Source organism: Grampus griseus (assembly GCF_964374135.1).
Source record: "Grampus griseus genome assembly, chromosome: 14".
In the NCBI taxonomy this organism is placed as follows: domain Eukaryota; kingdom Metazoa; phylum Chordata; class Mammalia; order Artiodactyla; family Delphinidae; genus Grampus; species Grampus griseus.
Window position 1 is genome coordinate 16,189,814 of NC_139008.1, and position 19,072 is coordinate 16,208,885.

Sequence of the window (19,072 nt, forward strand, 5' to 3'; positions counted from 1 at the left end):
AGACCTGCCCCGAGATGGGCCGGGGGACTTCCTCTGACAACCCCCATGCCTGCAATACCTTTCCCTGCAGCACCTGATACAACCTGATGGGATGAGGCGGGAGGGCCTGGAGCCTGGGAGCTGTGCCTTCCTTGGGCAAGAACAGGCAAACAAGCAGGCAGGCATAGACACTGCTGCCACCTAGTGGAAATGCCTGTTATTTGTCTAGGTTGCTAACCCCAGGGTTGTCCTCAGCTGAGCACTACGAGACAGAGTTTGGGCATGGGGGAGACCCCTGTGCCCCTGCATTTGAGGACACGAGGCAGGGGGTAGGCTCAGGGAGGAGGATACATGCCATTGGGAAGTGTGTGTTGCCCACATCACTTTGCCCATCTATGCCTTGTCTCCCTCTTCTATAAGATGAGGGCAGCAGTACCTACCTCATAGGATTTTATGATGGTTAAATGAGTCAGTCCATTTAAAGTATTGGCATAGTAGCAAGTGCTCAATAAATGCTATCTGTGGTCAATCCAAGGGGTAAGTGGAGATGTTTAGGCCTGTCCCCCCTCCCCCCGCAAATCCACTATGCCTGCTATACGAATGCAGCTTTCCTTAGTCCCGGCTTTCAGCAAGATTGCCCAACCAAGTCCCCCTATCTGTAAATCCTGGGGCTTCCACTGTTATTGTTCTATCATCAGCATCAGCCCAAAGGCTCTGTGGGTCCCAATCCCTTCCCTTTGGATTCGGAGGCTTGGGGGGAAGGATTCCAGATCCTAGCACTTTCTCTCTCCCCTCACCCTAGAGTGTGTGATCAGAATGGCTCTGGGCGGTGACATCACAGAGCCCTCACCGCATCACTGGAGTGGAAGGGTGATGAGGCCGTGGCAGTGGGCGCAGGTGTGGATGTGGCTGGCTGGGCTGGGGACCGTAGAATCAGGTGGGAAGCTGTCCTGGGAACAGTGGGAAGGAGGAAGGCTGGGGTGTGGGGTTCCTGCCCCTGAGAGGCTGGGAGGCCAAGCCTGGGCTTTTCTCTTTGCTCTCCATGCTTCTCTCCCATCCTCCCTGTTTGGCGTGGGTCCTCTCATGGAGAGCTCAGCTGACCCTCAAGAAGTTCCTGGAACAAAATCAAGGCCCTCCACAGCTGTACTAGGGCTCTGTGGCCTGGCCAGGCCCTGGGTCTGCCTCAGCCTCTTGGGTGGGGGGCACGGGTCTGTTTGGCTCTTTCATAGACTTTGCTCTGGGTCCCCAGCACCCATCCTGGAGAATGCCAAGGCCTTGGCCCGGGGAGCGGAGTCTCCACTCTTCCTAGACAGACCTGACTTCTTTGATTACCCAGACTCGGACCAAGCCAGGCTCCTGGCCCTGGCCCAGTTCATTGGAGAGAGACCTGTCATCTTTGTTAACTCAGGTATGACCCAGCTTGAGAAGGGGCTGCCCTCCTTGACGGGGCCTGGAGGACAGCTGCCCTTGGCCCTTCGGTTGGAGGTGAGTCCAGGGCCCCTGCCTCAACCTCACTGTCTAGCAGGTTCCGACTCCATGCTCTTCCATCACATCCTGGTGGGCGCTCTGGTGGTGGCCTTCATCTTCCTGCTTTTCCAGTTCTGCACACACATGTAAGGCCTGTCCCCCTCCCCAAGCCCCGCCCACCTCAACCTTCCTTGGGAGAGGCTGAAGGACCCAAAGCCCAGGGAGGCGGTGGTGGCGTGACCTCCCACCTCTGATCTCCACACCCAATAGGAGCTGTGAGAAAGGGGCCTAAAAAGCCGGACGGACGAGGGCCCTGGACTCTGCCCTGAGTGCCCATACCCGCCCTCCTCTCCTGCTGATGAATAAAAGTCCTTGCTTCTTTCTCCCTGACTGCTCAGCGACCCAGGCCGGGGGCCCTGCCCTGTCCTGCGGTCAACCAGTCATCGTGCTTTCTATCCCCAGGCGCCTGCTCCCTTCCCAGCCCCAAAGAACTGGGTGACGAGGGCCTTGGTGGCGTTCACGCAGATCGTCTTTATTAGCGGTCTGTAAAGCACCTCCCAGGGTCCCCCGACCCCAGACTGGAGGAAGCCTTGAGAGGTCTGTAGCACCAGGGACATGCCAGGGCCCGAGGGCAAGATGTGCAGCCTAATGGGGAAGGGACCAGGCGGCCCCCCACCTGCCCCCGGGGTTGCTCAGCACTGGGAAGGCTGGGGGGTAGCAACCACCTCCCTCCTCCGACACCCACAAACGAGTTTGCATTTGGACGAATTAATAAAATAAATAAGATTCCTCAGGTTGGCCTCCCCTGGAGAGGAGCAGTGGGGACAGCCAGCCCTGAGCGAGCCCACGGGCATTAGATAGGGTGTCCCCTCCCTCCCAGGTGACAGGGAGTTGAGAGGAGTTTGCAGCAGGGGGGCTGGCATGGCCTTGGCAGCAGGGCCTCCCCGACAATTCTGTGAGTCCTGGTCCCCTCAGGCTCCCCACAGCCTTGAGCCCTAAGCGGTTGGGAAGGGGTGCGTCTTCTTCCTCTTCCTTCGCTTCTCCAGGGCCCAGGGGAGGTGATGGAGACAGAGGCTAGGCAGGAGGGGGTCGACCCTCGCTCGGTTCAGGCACTGTAGGGAGAGGTCCCCTCTCCCTGCCTTCCAACTCACCTGGTCCCAGCCCTCAGCCCCTGAGGGGACATGTCCCCACCCCTTCGGAGTCCATCTGTCAGTTCCCGGGGGCTGTCAGGGCAAGAGGCCACTGGCTCCTCCCCCCACCCAGCAGCCCCAGAGCCCTGTCCCCACGGCGTCGGGGTGGGGTGGGGAGGGCCCCCGGCCCCCGGCCCCACCCTCAGTCCTGGGTCTGACAGGGGGAGGGCGGCCGGGAGCCCCGGGGCCGGAAGAGGCGGCAGGCCCCGCGGCAGATGAGGAAGAACCAGTAGAGCTGCGGGGCTAGGAGCAGCGCGGCGCCCAGGTTGACGTGGGCCGGGATGGCGAGCGGCACGGCGAGCAGGGGCAGGCCCGCGTGCCGCCCGTAGGCCCAGTACAGGTAGGGGAAGAGCAGCACCCGGCAGCAGAGGAAGCTGAGCAGCATCAGGGCCCCGTTCACCTTGTGCAGCAGCGTGTGCTGCTGCTTGTACTGCGGGCGGGGCGGGCAGACAGGGGCGGGGTGAGGGGCGGGGCGCCTCCGGCCACGCCCCCGGCTCAGCCCCCGGGCCACCTCCCCCCTCGGCCCACCTCCCTGCCTCGCCTTCCTCGGACAGGGGCCAGGTTAGGGGCCCCAGGCCCCGCTCCCCTCCACCCGCCCCCCTCCGCCCTGACGCCTCCCCTATACCCCGCCTTATAGCCCCGACTCTTCACCTGTCCTTTAAAGCATCTCCAATCGGTCCCTAAAAGTGCCCGCCCTTCCCCGGTCCTCCTGTCACGCTCAGAACCCCCAGCGCCCCTCTCACCTGGATGAGGATCTTGCCAAGGCAGACGAAGGGGGTGCTGACCTCTGCCATCAGCAAGCAGCCTAGAAAGAAATCTCCCTTGCCTTGACGCCACACCTGAGAGGAGAGGAAGGAAACCGCCTGCCCTGAGCCTGGGTTCCTGGGCAGCACCTGCCCCCCCACCCCCGTCACTTCTGGGGATGCTTCACTCTGAAAGTCTGAGCACAGGTGAACAGTAGCTGAGCTGGGAGCACTAACTCACCGTATCCCTCCAACCATCCTGCAGGTGAGATGGTATTCCTGATACTACAGATGAGAAACTGAGTCTCAGAGGCAGTGGTGTGTAACCACAGCTCCAAAGCACCACAGCTGGGTGCGATCCACCCTCTTGCTGTTTGGGGCTGGGCTGGAGCTCATTAACCCCTCCATGGGGCCCTCCATCCTGGGCCTGCCCTGCTGCTGGGACCTGGACCCAGGGCTTCCTAGGCTCCTGCAGTGCTGGCATGAGCAGGACACGGGGCCCTGGCTCTCAGCGGCCCCACTCACCACGGACAGTGGGAAGCACACGAGCACCATGACAGCATGGTGGAGGACCATGAGGAACTCCTTGTGCAGGTAGCCGCGTGCCGCGGCCCAGGTGCTGCCCGGGGCTCTGGTCCCCGCTTCGTCCCCTCCGTGCCCCTTGACCTGGTGCTTGTGCCAGTGACAGAGGAACATGGCGTAGATGTCATAGATGAAGTAGGGCACCGCAAATTGCGTGTAGGCAGAGGAAAGCCAGTGTCTGTCGGGCAGAGAGAAAGGGGGGTCAAGGAGGAAAGGGGATGGGCAGGGCAGTTGCCAGGTGCCGGGGTCCATGCTGGACGCATCACGGGAGTCAGATCTCAGGTGATATTCGTAACAACGCTGAGACGGAAGTGGACTCTCAAGTTACAAGGGTAGAGGGTGAAAAACTTGCCCAAGGTCACACTATCACACAGCTGGTAAGTAGTAGGGCTGGGATTCAAACACCGACTGACCTGAGGACCCACCCAGGATTCATATTCATTCATTCACATTCTCCCTCTCTCTCTCTTTCTCTCTCTCTCTCTCTCTCTCTCTGCAATATGGTGGGAGAAAAAGGAAGAGAGACCAGAAGACAGCCACAGACCTGAGGGCCGAGATAGAGTGAGAAAACAAGCCAGACCAGATCTGAGAAACAGCTGAGATCAGGACGAATTACAGCAGAAGAGTAATTCTGGGAGTGGTGGGGAGAGAGCATATTGGCTGACATCAATTGACTGCTTATTACATGCGGGCACTATTCTAATATTCTAAATCTTTTACATGCACAAACGTATTTACTCCCCACAGAAAGCCTATAAAAAGTAGGTATGGTTGTCACCCCATTTTACAGGTGAGAGAGGCTAGGTAACCTGACCAAGGGATCAACATGAGAAGTCTGGCTCCACAGCTCTCCCTCTCAGCCCTGCTGTCCCCTAGAAGATTCGAGACAGGGGTCCCAGACAGGCCGCACTGGGGAATTGGTGGTGCTGTCAGCGGTGTTTGCTCTGCTTGAATGTGGCCCCATCTCTTGTTTTTTCAGGTACAGCCAAGCATTATGGAGAAAACGCTGAGCAAAAGGAGTCAAGAGCAGAGAAAGTTCCAGGCACTTAGTGAGTAAACAAAAATGAAAAGTGCATGAATACGCAACATTGCATTTTTCTTCTCGAGTCAGCACTTGAAGCACCTTCTCTTGAATCTGTAGTCCTGTGACAGGTCCGAGGTGGGGTGGGAGGTCGAAGAGGCAGGCCCAGGGGAACTCGCCCAGCTCGGTGGAGGGATGAAAGCAAAGTCAGCCAGAAGGGACGCAAATATGAGGACAAAATAAGAGCAGCTGCTGAAGGGAGAAGTGGAGTGAGACCTGAGGGCAGGGCAGCTGAGGACCAGGGGTGAGATGGAAACAGAAGGTGAACCCTGGGGAAGGCTGGCCTGGAAGGGGACAGGCAGCCCACTCTAGCAGGGATGATTTCAGGAAAAGAGAAGCAGAGACCCATGCTGGAGTGTGTGACCAAGAGGGAGAGAGAGAGGAGAGGAGGCAGTGGCCCAGGTTAGAGACGAAGGGCAGGAAGGTGGAAAGGGGTCCCACTGGCCCAAGAGAAGTTAGAGCAGAGAGTGGCCTGGAGAGTCAGTCACAGCAGACACGGTGACACCACTAGCTTGTGGGGCTCCAGGACCTCCAGGCCCTGGGCTCCAGTGTGCAGGGTTAAACCCATTCCCACCCTCTTCAGCAATTAGGTGCTCAGAGGTAGGAACAGCTGTTGCCCCTGGATTAACCCTGATCCTTCCCACCCACCTGAGGATTAAGCGGGGAGGGACAAGAACAGACTGGGTGGGGCGGGGGAGAAAATGTAAGAACTGAAAAGTGACCTCTGTAAGAAGGCGAGAGAAGGGAATGTGTGGGGATCCAGGCTCATCTTGGACCCAGGGGTGGGAATGGGGGGAGAGGACAAGAGGAAGCCAAGTCCCCGGGGTGGGGGTCTGAAGAAAGAGTTTAGCATCCACTCTGTGTGGCCAGAACTGCTCTAGGCGTTAGACACACACAAGTCAATTCCTCCTCGCAGCAGCCCTTCCAGGGAGGGATGGACCTCAGTCCACAGATGAAGGAACTCGAGGGAGACAGGGAATGTCTCTAGGTTGGGGCATCCAGACAATGTCCCTGGGGCTCAGCGCCACCAGAGGAGGGAACAGGACCAGAAGTTAAGCGTGGGGCGTCATCAGCACCCTCACCGGCAACTCTGCGGCGGCGGCCCGTGGGTCAACTAGAGCTGCCCGTCAGCACCACGGACAGGGCCCCTCTCCTCCCTCCTCCTGCTCTGCCTCTCAGGCCTGGGGTTTTGGCAAGCGCCAGGCACTGCAGCAGCTCCCAGTGCCAAATTTTGGCCTCTTCACCCTCCACTCCCCACCCCACTGCCTAACCACTGGTGGCCTTGTTTGTGTCATCTGTCCCTCTCATGCACAGAGCTGGGGCTGGACACCTGGATTCTGGGGGGAGGGGAGGGGTGAGCCCGACATGAGTAGAGAAGCACCCCAGTTGGGTGCTGATTGGAAATGGGGTCCGAGGGGTGAAAGGGTGGGAGGAGGTACGGGAGGAAACAACCTTCAGAACCTACTATGATCCGAGAGGCCGGGAAGCCTAGGAGCTGCTTTGAGAATCCTTTTTGCTCCCCGCTCCCTCTCCTGGTTCTGACCTTTAAGGACAGGATGTGGATAAATTTATCCCTGGGTGTTGAGTTGCAGCTACTGCAGTTGACTTGCTCAGGCTCAAGTTAAGGGCTTGGGGACCACTGAAGGAGCCCCCTAGATGACCTGGGGTACTCAGGGGTCACACACACACACAGGCTGCTGGAACGGGGGCTAAGGTGGTCTCATGGCACTTACTGGTCATCTATGATGTGCTTGCAGGAGGTGGAGACGATGTAGCCAGCTGTGGAGGCCATGACGGCTTGGACAGAGGACACTAGCCTAGGGAGGAAGAGGGAGCAGCAGTAGAGGCAGGAGACGCGCCCCTCGGTTCCTCCTCCTTACTGACCGGTTTCTGCACTTCTTGGGTGCTCCCTGCCCATCTTTCCCCAAGGCTGCCTTGCCCGGGACTCAGCCACACCACCTCAGGCTCCTGGACTGGCCCGGCTGCTACTCCTCGGTTCACCCATTCCTCACTGGACACTGAGTTGCCTTCCTCCAGGAGGGCACCAGGGAGGTCATCGTGAGGTGAGAAGCTGCTGAGCACGAGTGGCTGATGACAAGGTGTCCCTTCCAGGGAAGTGGGGGGGCACAGCACAGGATGGCAGGGGGAAGCCCACGGGCCTGTTCTGGCACCGTCAGCTGCCCAGTCATGGTGCCAGTTATCCCATGGCCCCTCGGTTGCCTCTGATTCCCCCTGGTCACTTTCCCGCTCTCTCATTGCGTGCCACCACGCTCCCCTCTCCAACTCTGGCCCGGATTCCAGGGTGTGCAGAGTTCCACTGTTCACTCCTCTGTCCCTCATTCCCCCAAACACATGCCCCGAATAATACACAGCTCTGTGCCCCTTGCCTTGCTCTCTAATATCCTATAGGGATGTTTTAGTCACAGGCCGGACCTGTTTTGGAGGGTGGGAGGGTGAATGGGAAAGGGAGGGAGAGCAGTCTGAATACTAGTAGACCAGATGGCTGGGCTTGGATGCGGTCTCCCGGGACAGCGAGTAAGGCAGCGAGGAGAGAGGGAAGCTTGGAGGTAGAGCCCACCGACCACTTCAGGAGCCCCCAGTCCCCACCGGGCCAAGGGTCCATTCCATCCCCATAGAGCCTGGGGCGGCGGGGAAGGGATGCAGTTTACCTGGCTGAGACAATGACCGCGTCGGCCTCCCCCCAGCGCAGCTGGGGCAGCCGCTGGAGCGTGTTCTTGGAGAGCAGGAAGAGTCCGGGGAACACCACCCCTCCAGCCACCATTGGGGTCAGCATGGTGCTCAGGCCTCGGGCAGGGAGCCGAGCGAGCGGCCGAGAAGGGACAGGGAGGCCGAGCTGAAGGGAGTTAGAGGTGGAGAAGGGACGCCAAGCCGGGGAAGGAGAGAGAGAAAGAGAAAGGGGCACAAAGGGGACAGGGCAGGGACGGGATGGGGCTGTCGAGTCAGACCAGAGGACCCGAGAAAGGGAGTTAGATGAGACTGGGGAAATGGGGAGAGACCGGGGACAGGGAGGACCCGAGAAAGGGAGCAGGAGAAAGCCAGCCAGAGGGTTGGGAGAGAGCCGAGGAGGGGAGGACCGGGTGAGAGGACAGAGGGAGGGGGTACAGGACGAGGAGGATGCGGATGGGGGAGGGGAGGGAGAGAGGCAGGTGGGGGGGGGGCTTACGTGGAGAGGCTGGGAGGGCCCGAGGAGGCGGGGTGGGAGGTGGGGGGTGGGACTGTGGTGCCAGCTCTGAAAGGGAGGGAGGGGAGACAGAGGAGCAGCCGGGCAAGTGGTCAGCGGTCAGCACGGCTCTCCCGCCTCTCGCTGCCGCCACAGTCCCCGCGGCCCGGCCGGGAGGCTGTACGGGGCATTATGGAGAGTTCGTGCCCAGCCCCCTGCCCCCTCGGTGGGGAGGGGGAGGGGGACGGGAAGTCGCCGGCTCGGGGAGGGCGGGGGAGGGGGAGGGAAATGATGGCACCGACCAGACACCAAGAAACCGGACCTGCAGCAGCATCTCCCCATGCAGCTCTGAACCACAGCGGCGGCTGCGACAGAGGTGGGGGGAAGCGGAGAAAGAGGGAGGGGGAGGCCCTTAAAGAGACAGCCGCTGCGGCAGGCACAGGGGCCTGCCTGGGAGGGTCGGCCTGGGAGGGCCAGGGGAGGGTCGTCTCTCCTCTTGGGGAGGGAGGTGGCCTGGGGCTCCTTGGCCAGCTGGGAGGAGGCCCTGGGCCCCCAGATGGGCCTGACCCCGTTTCCCACCAGTACTTTGCAAATGCCTGCCATTTCCTCCTCTGCCGAGGCATCTCAACATGTGTCCCTCAGCGGCCTTGGGGTCCCAGCTTAGGGGCACCCACCCCGGCAGAGAGAAAGAGGATTCCCTGGGGGGGGGAGCGGGAGAAGTTGGTGCATCTTGCTGTCTCTGAAGGATGAGTTTAAGGAACAGATGGGAATAAAAACACCTCAACACAGTATCCTTTGGGCTCAGAGACCCCCATGTCCCTCACCCCAATGGGAGGGAGGGAAACTCTGAGGTATATATACATGAGGTGCCTCTGGTCCCAACGCCGCCGCAAGACTGTCCTATGATCTCCTCTAACTATTGTAACAGCACTGAGGTAACGACATGTGTCCCCTTTTTACAGGTCAAGAAATGGTCCTGAGGCCTTCAGTGACCCTCCCCAAGGTCACATAATTCAGAAAACGCGAGAGACCACTCATACTAGGCGGCAGGGTTTGAAGAGGGTGGGGAAGTGCTGCTTCTCTGAAAACCCACTTCAAGCCCGATGATGCCCCTGCCCGTGTCCTTCAGGCCTCCCCTAAGCCCTGGTCACTCTCTTTTTCTTCAGGTTTATTATGCTCCTGGCTCCCCTTCCTCTGCAACTTCACAGCCCAGTTTCCATGTGGGAAAGGACCCCGGGGATTGGCTGATTCAAGCCCCTCATTCCACTGCAAGGAAACCAAGGCCCAGTGACTTGACCAGAGTCCCACTGCAGGTCAGAAGCCCCACCAGAACCACACTGGCCTCTGAGCTGCTTCTCACCCTTTCATGCTGCCTCCCTGGAATTTGGCCTTCTCGTCCTGAAACCAACTGCCCTGTAGACTTCTGCATGACGTGGGGCCCTGCTACCCAAACCATACTTTGGTTTTCAAGCCTGTCTTAAGATACGCCTCAATAGTAACGCTACGATTTGCCTTTGCCTGTCCAAAGCCCATGCCATCACCTCCCCAAAGGACTGGGATTTGCAATTTTGTGCTGCCCTCTAGTGTCGTACTGCGGGAACAGACCCTGGCCTTAGGCAGCAAGAGTGAGGGACAATTTTAGAGACAATAGTGGACCTAGCTTCCTGACCTCAGCGCTTCACTTAAGGGGAAAAGGGACCCAACTTCCTGAGTGTTTACTATGTGCTGGGGACGGGGTGCGGTGGTTTATCTCATTCTTATTTAATCTTCCCAGATGGTAGTATCTTTGTTTTATAGACAGGAACCTGAGGCTTAGAGATTCAAAAAAAAAAAATAGACAGAAAACCTGCCCAAGATAACCTAGCTATGAGAATTGGCAAAGCTGGCTTTCAAACCCATGTTTGCATAGCTCCAGAGCCAAAGGTGAGCAAGGCCGCAGGGTGGTGCTGAGCTGTGGGGAGGGCCACAGACCTGGTGAAGGAGCTGTGGCTTCATTTTGGATAGTGGGCATTAAAGCAGATAGAGATGGGTTTTTTGTCTTCCAGACACCCAAGTAAGTTCTGCCTTCTGCCGGCTCCCTCTCCTCCCTAAGGTTCACAGTTATGTTACTAATCGTTGTCAAATAGGCCATAGATTTGCAGCACAAGGGCCCAGGCCAGTCCATAAACATGTTTCGTTTGGCCAGTATGGTGTTGCCAGTATAGTATTTTCTTAAATTCTAAGTTATGTGTCAGTGTTTAAAAATTAGATTTCACATAAAAGCTCAACTTCTTTTAAGAAAAAAATCAGAAGGTCAGACAACATTGGGCCCACACTCTTAACTCCATGATGTCTGGCTGGAGCCGAGCAGCTGCTGCCCCCACTGGATGGCAAGAAAGTAGTCTTCCAGCTCACACAGTCCCCACAGAGCCAACATCTCTTGTGTCACTTGCGGGAGTTTGCAACCCCTATTTTATTTTATTTTATTTTGGCCACATGGCTTGTGGGATCTTAGTTCTCCGACCAGGGATTGAACCCGGGCCCCTGGCAGTGAGAGCACGGAGTCCTAACCGCTGGACTGCCAAGGAATTCCCTACCCCTATTCTACAGACGTGAATTCACCTGACCCTCACACAACATCTCCACGAAGAATGGAAGGTGAGTATTCTTATTAAACCCATGGGGTTTACATGGGGGCTCTGAAGTTCAGAGAGGTTAAATGACTTGCAAGAGATCCCACAGCCAGTGTCTTTTGATTCTATATCTCCCACCCACCCACGCTCACATACACACATAGTCTGCTTCTGCTCTTATCACTAGCTCTTCCTGAAAGTAGGAGATCAACTCCACCAGCCCTGGCCCCAGGAAGGATGCCCTCACCCTGTCCTCTTACTTGGATGCCACCAGAACGGCCTCTGGTCTCTCCATCCGCAGGTTGGAGTGATTCTGCAGACCCCAGCAGAGGAGAGCAAAGCTCAGCGGGAAGAAGATGCAGCCCAGTACAAAGAGCAGGGTCATGCCTGTCTGGGGTAGAGAAGGTGAGAAAAGATGGCTGTGAGAACACCTCAACACAGTGTCCCTCAGACCCTCCCTTCACCCCAAAAACTCAAGGCCTATGGGATCCATCTTTCATAACTATCAAAAGCCATCAGGCGTAGCTCTTCCCCAATCTCTTCGAGATCCTTAATGCACTTTAAATATGCCTCATCCAGAGCAATTGGACATCCTAATTTTTGGTTATCAATCCATTTCCTACACTTTTATTCATTTCCTCTGTAATTCCTGAAGCTGGCCTACACCTCCCAGTCCATCTCACACCTTAAAATTCCCTCTTTCTCTTTCAGCTCTTAAGTATGTGCCTGCTCTTTCTTAACTCACCCCATCCCATCCTCTGTCCCCCCACCCCAAGCTCTTTGTGTCACCTCTCCCCTCTCCTAGGTCCTCACCTCGGAGGGGCAAGGTGGAGGCTAGAGAGGGAGGCTGGTGGTTCTCATCAGTGCCCAGAACTCAGAAAAAAAGGAAGGAGGGGTGTTCAAATTGTAAAGATAACTGAAATTTTAAAAATAATATTTCTTTAAAAAGAAAAAGAAAACTCAAGGCATTATCCCATTAAAGAAACAAAACATGGGAAAACCTTTGAAAACATATATATTTACATATATGTTATTTTTGTCTGGAAAAGCCTCCCCTCCCATCCACTCCAGGGAGGGGAGGTGTGAGGAAAGCCCAGGAGAGATGTAGGGAGTCAGGGCCTGCCATCCTGCACCCCTTAAGCAGCTTTGAGGGGACCTTCTCAGGATACAAGGAAAGCGTCAAACTGCAAGGGCATGAGGCGGAGGCAGCTCTACAGAGGCAGTTGGAGGGGGCAGGAACATCACCTTCCTATTGGTGGAATGGTGGACGGTTTGGAATATGCCGTCTTCCCATTGGCCCACTTCTTGACAACATGTGCTCTATCATATGCTTTCTGGAGAGTGCCTGCTGGGGTGGGGGGCGGGGGGGGCATTGGGGGGGTAACCTTCTAACACAGAATTGACTAATTAGCTTTCGTTGATGGCTTGAAGCACAGCTAGGATTCAGGGGTGGAGCTGAAAGAGGGGACCGGATGAGGAGGTGGGGGAAATGAGAGCAGCCTAAGCAGTCATTGCTTTAAAAGGCAGTACAGGGTAATAGTTAAGATGGCAGTTCCTAGGGTGGGACCATCTGGACTTCAAATTCAGACTCCACGGATAATAAAAGAAACATACTGTATGGCTCCATTTGGACGACGTTCAAAACAGGCAAAATATCTCCTGTGAAAAATCGGAACAGCATTTAACTTGGGGGAGGTATTGACGGAGAGGACACCCCAGGGAGCCTTCTGAGGGGTTGGGAATGCCCTTATATGGATCGTGGGCATTTACACAGGTACGCATCCTCAAGGCGTACTCTTCTAATGTGTGGAAGTGCGGAGTCTTAACCACTGGACCGCTAGGGGATGCCCTGGAATTTTTAAAATGCTAAACCATCTTAGGCTCTTCCATTCCCTGAGCGATAGTTGGCCAGTCTCTGTGGGCCTCAATTCTTTCATCTGTGAAGTTGGGATAATAATAATGCCAGCTCATTAAATGCTAACTATATAGCATTTACTATGGGCCAGACACTGATACGAGTGCTTAAAAATATCAAGTCATTTCCTCACAACAACTTTGTTAATGGGGATTATTATTGTACCCATTTTACAGATGAGAAAACAGAGGCACGGAGAGGTTTGGTACCTTGTCCAAGGTTACACAGTCAGGGAGTTAATGAGGTGGGATTTTTTTTCAACCCTATTTTCTGACTGTATTGGTCTCTCTAATATTAAACAGATATAGAAAACTCGTAAACTCATTTCCTAAAGAAACTGAATGGTTAAGAAAAAAAAAGAAACAAAACATTATTGACTACAATTTAGACACGTCAGTGACATTTTCAGAGCTTATCTCTGTTAACTGTTTTACTTGTTTCCTCCATTTTCTCCCCTCTGGATAGGCCTTTGAAAATTAAATTCAAGGTTAAATCAAGAGCGAGATAAGACTGTTGAAGATGAGGACTCTGGTTGCCTAACCGGTATCATCCTTATCACCTTCTTTATTTTGGTGGAGACTGAAATGTGCCTACTTAAAAAACTATATTTCCCAGCCTCCCTGGTAGTTAGAGTTCTGGCCAATGTGATGTAAGCCGAAGACTTTATGTGGGGTTATGAGGAAAGCACCTTTTTAAAAGGCAGACAATGCAGTCAGAAAGAAAGAACTATAGGCAGCCCTTAAACATGTGAAAAGATACTGAACTGAGGTTTGAAACTAGGCAGCCTGACTGGAGTCTGCCCTGTTACCTTCTCTACTCCTGTGTAAGCTCATTTAGAGGATGAAATAGAGATAACATGGATAAACTTCTTCACACAGCGTTCAGGGCCTGTTAGCTGCTATTATCATGAGCACCTGCAGTATATAAGGCACTAAAATACTAATATACTTTCTCTACCTTCTCTCATTTAAGCACCACAACAAACTTACAAATAAGTTCCTCATTTATAGCTGAGAAGACTGAGGATCAGAGAAATTAAATGACTTGTCCTGGGATTGCAGAGTAAATGGCAGAGCTAGGACTCAGACTCCGTCAACATGACTGCTGCCTTTCACATCGGGAGCAGAGGAGGGGAGGAAGAGGGAGGAAGAGGGAGGAATCTAAGAGGGGAGGTCCCTCTGGTGCTGAGGGCCAGTCATTTTCCTCCGTAGCTGTGGCTTACCCTGGAACAGAGAATGAGGAAGGGAAGAGTCCTTGGCCATGAGCTGGTAAAGGTCAGGCCCTAGTTTTACTGGAATCTGGACACTGTCTTCTACATTTCTTTATTTCCTTATCAGGTTCTTCCTGTTCAGAGTAAAATAGTTCGAGGCTGCATGGGCTTGTCTGAGAGATAAATAATGAGGGGAGAAAAGGAAAATTGTGGTTTAGAGGAATGGCTTGCACCATTTTTTTTACAGTGAGCCTCAAGAGAGACTTTTATTTCATGACTCAGCACCGGCAGGCACATGTCAAACTGAACTGAAACTTTCTCAGGATACTTTCTGATCCTGATTCACGCCGTACTATATCATTGTTCCCCTTTATCATTTTTCCTCCCCAAATGCTTATCATGACCCATTAAGCCGATTTCATAATCCACTTATGAGTAACAACCCAAGTTGGAAAAATCTTGGTTAAGAGCAGTATTTCTCAACTCTCAACTTCTTTTTAACTATTGCTCCCCAAGCCTTTTTTAGACATTTTGTTTCCTAATCACCATTTCTCATGAACTTATATACTATATGTCTGTGCTTTGTATATCTAAAAGATATTTTTCACCCGCCGAGAACCAATTTCTGCCCTCTTGGGGGGTGGGGGGTGCTATTTCCCCTGTTGAGAACGCACCGGAGACATCCATACCAACTCGTTTTCTGAGCCACCTTTACACACAGCATCCCAACATCCAATGAAATAGTATTAGTCCCATTCTGCAATGAATAAGCTGAGGCTGAGAGGTTATATTAATTCTGAAGATTGAAATGGCTGGTAAATGGATTGGGAATCCAGAGACCTACCAGATCCTAGCTCAGCTGCTTAATTATCTTCTCCAAAGTTTCGTTCCCTCACATGGAAAATGGCGGAATTGGTCCAAAGAAGTGTTCTCTAAACCTCAGGGGTTTTTTCCCCCCTATTTGAGCTAATAATAGGAGACATTTTTACAGCATATACTAGGTGTCAGGCACCAGTCTACCCTTTTCACATACATTAATTAATGTAAGCCTCACAATAACCCAAGAGGGAGATGCTATTATTACTTTCTCTTTCCGGTTGAGGGAATTGAGGCACAGAGAGGTTGTGTGACTTGCCCAAGGTCATACGGGTAGTAAGTAGCAGAGCTGGGATTTGAACCTAATAATATGAGTTCCAGAGTACCTGCTTTTAACCATGTACGTTAAAAGGAAACTTTTTATCAGTAAACAGAAAATAGAAAACCAGTATTATTTGTTGTAAATAGAAGGTAACAAAAAATAAAATGAAAAAAACACTTGTTCTTACATTCTCACTAGATATTAGCACGTGCTCAGAATTCTGAGCTGGAGGCCGCCCTCTCTCTCTTTGTTAAAGACAAGAGAAGCATGGATAGAGAGGTGTCAAAGGGCTTCTGGCAGCGCAATGAGACTTTGTCCTGGAATAATCAGAAGCGTTGAAAGGGAATTGGAAAGAGAATGGCTTTCAGAGGTGTGTGTGTGTGTGTGTGCGCGCGCGCGCCCAGGGGCGCGCGGGCGCAGCGCTTTCTTGCTTAATGGCTGTACCACCTGAAATAAACCCAAAATGGGATGCATTCCACACACCGTGGTCCCTTGTCTGGGCGTTCCAGGAGGGTCTGAACATCCCGCGGAGGAAGGGAGATGCCAGCCAGTTCTGGCGTGTGAGTGCAGCCCCTGGCTACACGCGCCTCTGGAAGGCAGCAGGCAGCGCCCGCGTGGAGACGGGCAGCGTGGGGTGGCGCTGCCCCAGTGCCCGTCCAAGCTCCCACGACTTCGGCCGCCGCTTTCCCGCTCCAGCCTGGCTTCCCAGGTGGGTCTCTCACCCCCAAGTGGACCTCACAGACCTGTCACACAATTCACCCCGGGCCTGGAGTTTACCGTTTCCTGCTCCTTCAGCCTCCGTTAGGTCCAAATGCTATCTTGCGCATCCTCTTTACCTGTGTGCCGAGCCGCCGCGGCCCTGCGGAGGTGTGCAGGTGTGATATCATCGAAGCCTGTGAATAAGTAAACGATAAACAGCCAGAAGTGGCCTGTTTCCCACATGATACCCAGGGAAGGGTCCAATTCCCCCTCCCCGTGCTCTGGGGTGTGTCCTGGACAGTGCGCCAGATCATTTATTATTTAGTGTTAGGTTCCAGGCAAGTTCAGTCGCACCCTTCATCTCTACAATAGAAAAGGCCGCCGAGGGGGCACAACAGGTGAGTTGGAGTGAGAAAACTAAGCGTCCAGACCCTTTTTCTCCCATACGTTGTCTGTGTGACCTTGATCAAGTGTCAGAACCTCTCTGAGCCTCAGCTGAATACACACAAAGTCCCATTGCCTGGACTTAAATCTTAGTTCCGTTACTCATTAGCCAGAAGAATTTGTGCTAGTGATTTAACTCCTCTGAGCCTCAGGCTACTTATCTATAAAATAGGGACAAGAGCAGTACCTCTACATAGGACTGTGGGATGACTGAATGAGATGTATGTGAACACAGTTCCTATGTGGCACATTGTAAGTATTCATTGTGACAGTCATTAATAGTTCTTGTTGTTCTATTTTTTATTTTTTTTAAATATTTATTTATTTATTTGTCTGCACTGGGTCTTAGTTGCAGCTCATGGGATCTTCATTGTGGCATGTGGGCTCTTTAGCTGCAGCATGCAGGATCTTTAGCTGCAGTATGCAAACTCTTAGTTGTGGCATATGGCATCTAGTTCCCTGACCAGGGATCAAACCCGGACCCCCTGCATTGGGAGAGTGGAGTCAGCCACTGGACCACCAGGGACGTCCCACGTTGTTCTATTTTTTAATGACCCCCGTTCTGTGCCAGCAGCTCTGCATACATTTCCTCTAATCATCACAACGAGCCCTGCCAGTCTCTTATGTAATCCCTACTTTCCAGGTGAAGACTGAGGGTCAGGGAGGTCAACTGACTTGCCCAAGGTCACACAGACACATGGTGGCAGAACTAGAATTCAAACCTAGATCTTGCCTGGTTCTAAAATTCCTTCTCAACTAGGTCCTAATTCATTTCTATCTGTAAAGTGAAAATGATGGCTTCTGCCACTGAGGTCTACTGTTAGGATGAAATAAGATAAAGTCTGTGCACTGATGAAAGAAATTAAAGATGATACAAACAAATGGAGAGATATACCATGTTCTTGGATTGGAAGAGTCAACATTGTGAAAATGACTATACTACCCAAAGCAATCTACAGATTCAATGCAATCCTTATCAAACTACCAATGGCATTTTTCACAGAGCTAGAACAAAAAAATTCACAATTTGTATGGAAACACAAAAGACCCCAAATAGCCAAAGCAATCTTGAGAAAGAAAAACGGAGCCGGGAATCAGGCTCCCTGACTTCAGACTATACTACAAAGCTACAGTAATCAAGACAGTATGGCACTGGCACAAAAACAGAAATATAGATCAATGGAACAAGATAGAAAGACCAGAGATAAAGCCATGCACATATGGTCACCTTATCTTTGATAAGGAGGCAAGAATATACAATAGAGAAAAGACAGCCTTTTCAATAAGTGGTGCTGGGAAAACAGGACAGCTACATGTAAAAGAAGGAAACTAGAACACTCCCTAACACCATACACACAAATAAACTCAAAATGGATTAAAGACCTAAATGTAAGGCCAGACACTATAAAACCCTTAGAGGAAAACATAGGAAGAACACTCTATGACATAAATCACAGCAAGGCCCTTTTTTGACCCACTTCCTAGAGAAATGGAAATAAAAGCAAAAATAAATGGGACCTAATGAAACTTAAAAGCTTTTGCACAGCAAAGGAAACCATAAGACGAAAAGACAACCCTCAGAATGGGAGAAAATATTTGCAAATGAAGCAACTGACAAAGGATTAATCTCCAAAATATACAAGCAGCTCATGCAGCTCAATATCAAAAAAACAAATTAGCCAATCCAAAAATGGGCAGAAGACCTAAATAGACATTTCTCCAAAGAAGATATACAGATTGCCAACAAACACATGAAAGGATGCTCAACATCACTAATCATTAGAGAAATGCAAATCAAAACTACAATGAGCTATCACCTCACACTGGTCAGAATGGCCATATCAAAAAATCTACAAGCCATAAATGCTGGAGAGGGTGTGGAGAAAAGGGAACCCTCTTGCCCTGTTGGTGGGAATGTAAATTGATACAACCACTATGGAGAATAGTACGGAGGTTCCTTAAAAAACTAAAAATAGAACTACCATACGACCCAGCAATCCCACTACTGGGCATGTACCCTGAGAAAACCATAATTCAAAAAGAGTCATGTACCACAATGCTCATTGTAACACTATTTACAATAGCCAGGACAAGGAAGCAACCTAAGTGTCCATCGACAGATGAATGGATAAAGAAGATGTGGCACATATATACAACGGACTATTACTCAGTCATAAAAGGAAATGAAATTGAGTTATTTGCAGTGAAGTAGATGGACCTAGAGTCTGTCATACAGAGTGAAGTAAGTCAGAAAGAGAAAAACAAATACCGTATGCTAACACATATATATGGAATCCAAAAAAAAAAAAAAAAAGTTCTGACGAACCTAGGGGCAGGACAGGAATAAAGATGCAGATGTAGAGAATGGACTTGAGGACACAGGGAGGGGGAAGGAGAAGCTGGGATGAAGTGAGAGAGTGGCATGGACATATATACACTACCAAATGTAAAATAGATAGCTAGTGGGAAGCAGCTGCATGGCACAGGGAGATCAGCTCGGTGCTTTGTGTCCACCTAGAGGGGTGGGATAGGGAGGGTGAGAGGGAGACACAAGTGGGAGGAGATATGGGGATACATGTATATGTATAGCTGATTCACTTTGTTATAAAGCAAAAGCTAACACAACATTGTAGAGCAATTATACTCCAATAAAGATGTTTTAAAAAAAAAAAGATAAAGTCTGTGAAGAGGCTTCTGCTGATGCTCAGCTCAGCTCAGCTTCTTACTCCCCCGGGGATAAGAAGTAATTATCTAAGCCTAGGCCTTTCATTTTCATAATAAGGAGGCTGGTGAACCCCTCATTGTCTCTGGGAGGCAATATTATCTGATGT

General features: G+C 52.2%; 2 protein-coding genes across 3 annotated transcripts; one reads left to right on the plus strand and one right to left on the minus strand.

Moving 5' to 3' along the window:
* Positions 1 to 795: 795 nt before the first annotated feature.
* LOC309832260 (fertilization-influencing membrane protein) lies at positions 796 to 1,596 on the plus strand (the record flags this gene model as incomplete). The annotated part of the gene is made up of 3 exons (XM_082669882.1): positions 796 to 916; positions 1,229 to 1,387; positions 1,505 to 1,596. 3 exons carry the CDS (start codon positions 796 to 798, stop codon positions 1,594 to 1,596), a joined length of 372 nt encoding a protein of 123 aa, XP_082526008.1.
* Positions 1,597 to 2,778: 1,182 nt separating this feature from the next.
* On the minus strand, positions 2,779 to 11,220 carry TLCD3B (TLC domain containing 3B; the record flags this gene model as incomplete). 2 transcript variants are annotated; one of them, XM_082669561.1, is made up of 5 exons in its annotated part: positions 2,779 to 3,066; positions 3,380 to 3,475; positions 3,905 to 4,139; positions 6,776 to 6,859; positions 11,096 to 11,220. In XM_082669561.1, the coding sequence occupies 5 exons, from the start codon at positions 11,218 to 11,220 to the stop codon at positions 2,779 to 2,781; spliced, it is 828 nt and encodes a 275-aa protein (XP_082525687.1). The 2 variants fall into 2 exon arrangements, with proteins under 2 accessions (XP_082525687.1, XP_082525686.1); XM_082669560.1 differs by lacking the exon at positions 11,096 to 11,220 and adding an exon at positions 7,712 to 7,836.
* Positions 11,221 to 19,072: the final 7,852 nt, after the last annotated feature.